At 49.1% G+C, this 645-nt stretch overlaps 1 protein-coding gene across 1 annotated transcript; it reads right to left on the reverse strand.

The window, feature by feature from the left end:
- Positions 1-260: 260 nt before the first annotated feature.
- LOC104168192 (ret finger protein-like 4A) lies at positions 261-603 on the reverse strand (the record flags this gene model as incomplete). The annotated part of the gene is made up of 1 exon (XM_009708684.1): positions 261-603. A coding segment is annotated over one exon (343 nt), but the record flags the coding sequence as incomplete, so codon positions are not given.
- Positions 604-645: the final 42 nt, after the last annotated feature.

A 645-nucleotide genomic window follows, 5' to 3' on the forward strand; every position in this document is an offset into this window, starting at 1 on the left:
GCAAGCAATGGTGGAAGCTTCTGATAGGAAAGAACTGTTCAACTTTGATTTGGTGGCACAGACCAGGGGTCTGACAAGAGTGCAGTGTGATCTCAGGTTCTATGTTTCAGTCAGATATTACTCATGCATTCTCAGTTCATCCATTCACTCATCACCATCATCAAACACCTGCACTATTCCCAAAGCCTCATTGTCAGGCTTTGCAGCAGCAGGACCCGTTGAGAAGAAAGGGAAAAACTTCTGCTCCTGGCTGCTGTCACCTCCCAAGGTGAAAGTGTACAGAGCTGTTTTCTTATGGACATTGTAAAATGACAGCTGCTTGGCTGAGACGTCCAGGAAGATCCCAATCTTTTGCAGCTTCCCACTCACACTCAAACGGATCCAGGGATCCGTGTGGGCCCAACACTCTCGCCCATCTGCAAACCCTATGACCCAGAAGCCATACTTAGGGGACAGAGTCAATGTCCCTTTGCGAGTCACAGATTCCCGGGCAATACCCAAGGCCCAGCTTCTTCTTGTGCCGACATCTACTTCCCAGTAGTGTCTCCCAGATGAGTATCCTTCCTTTGCCAACACGAAAGTGTGGGAATCAAATCTCTTCTCCTTCCTGGGCACGTTCCTGATGGCTCCAGTATCTTTCACGCT

This window comes from Cariama cristata, unplaced genomic scaffold (assembly GCF_000690535.1).
Source record: "Cariama cristata isolate BGI_N322 unplaced genomic scaffold, ASM69053v1 C10764342, whole genome shotgun sequence".
In the NCBI taxonomy this organism is placed as follows: domain Eukaryota; kingdom Metazoa; phylum Chordata; class Aves; order Cariamiformes; family Cariamidae; genus Cariama; species Cariama cristata.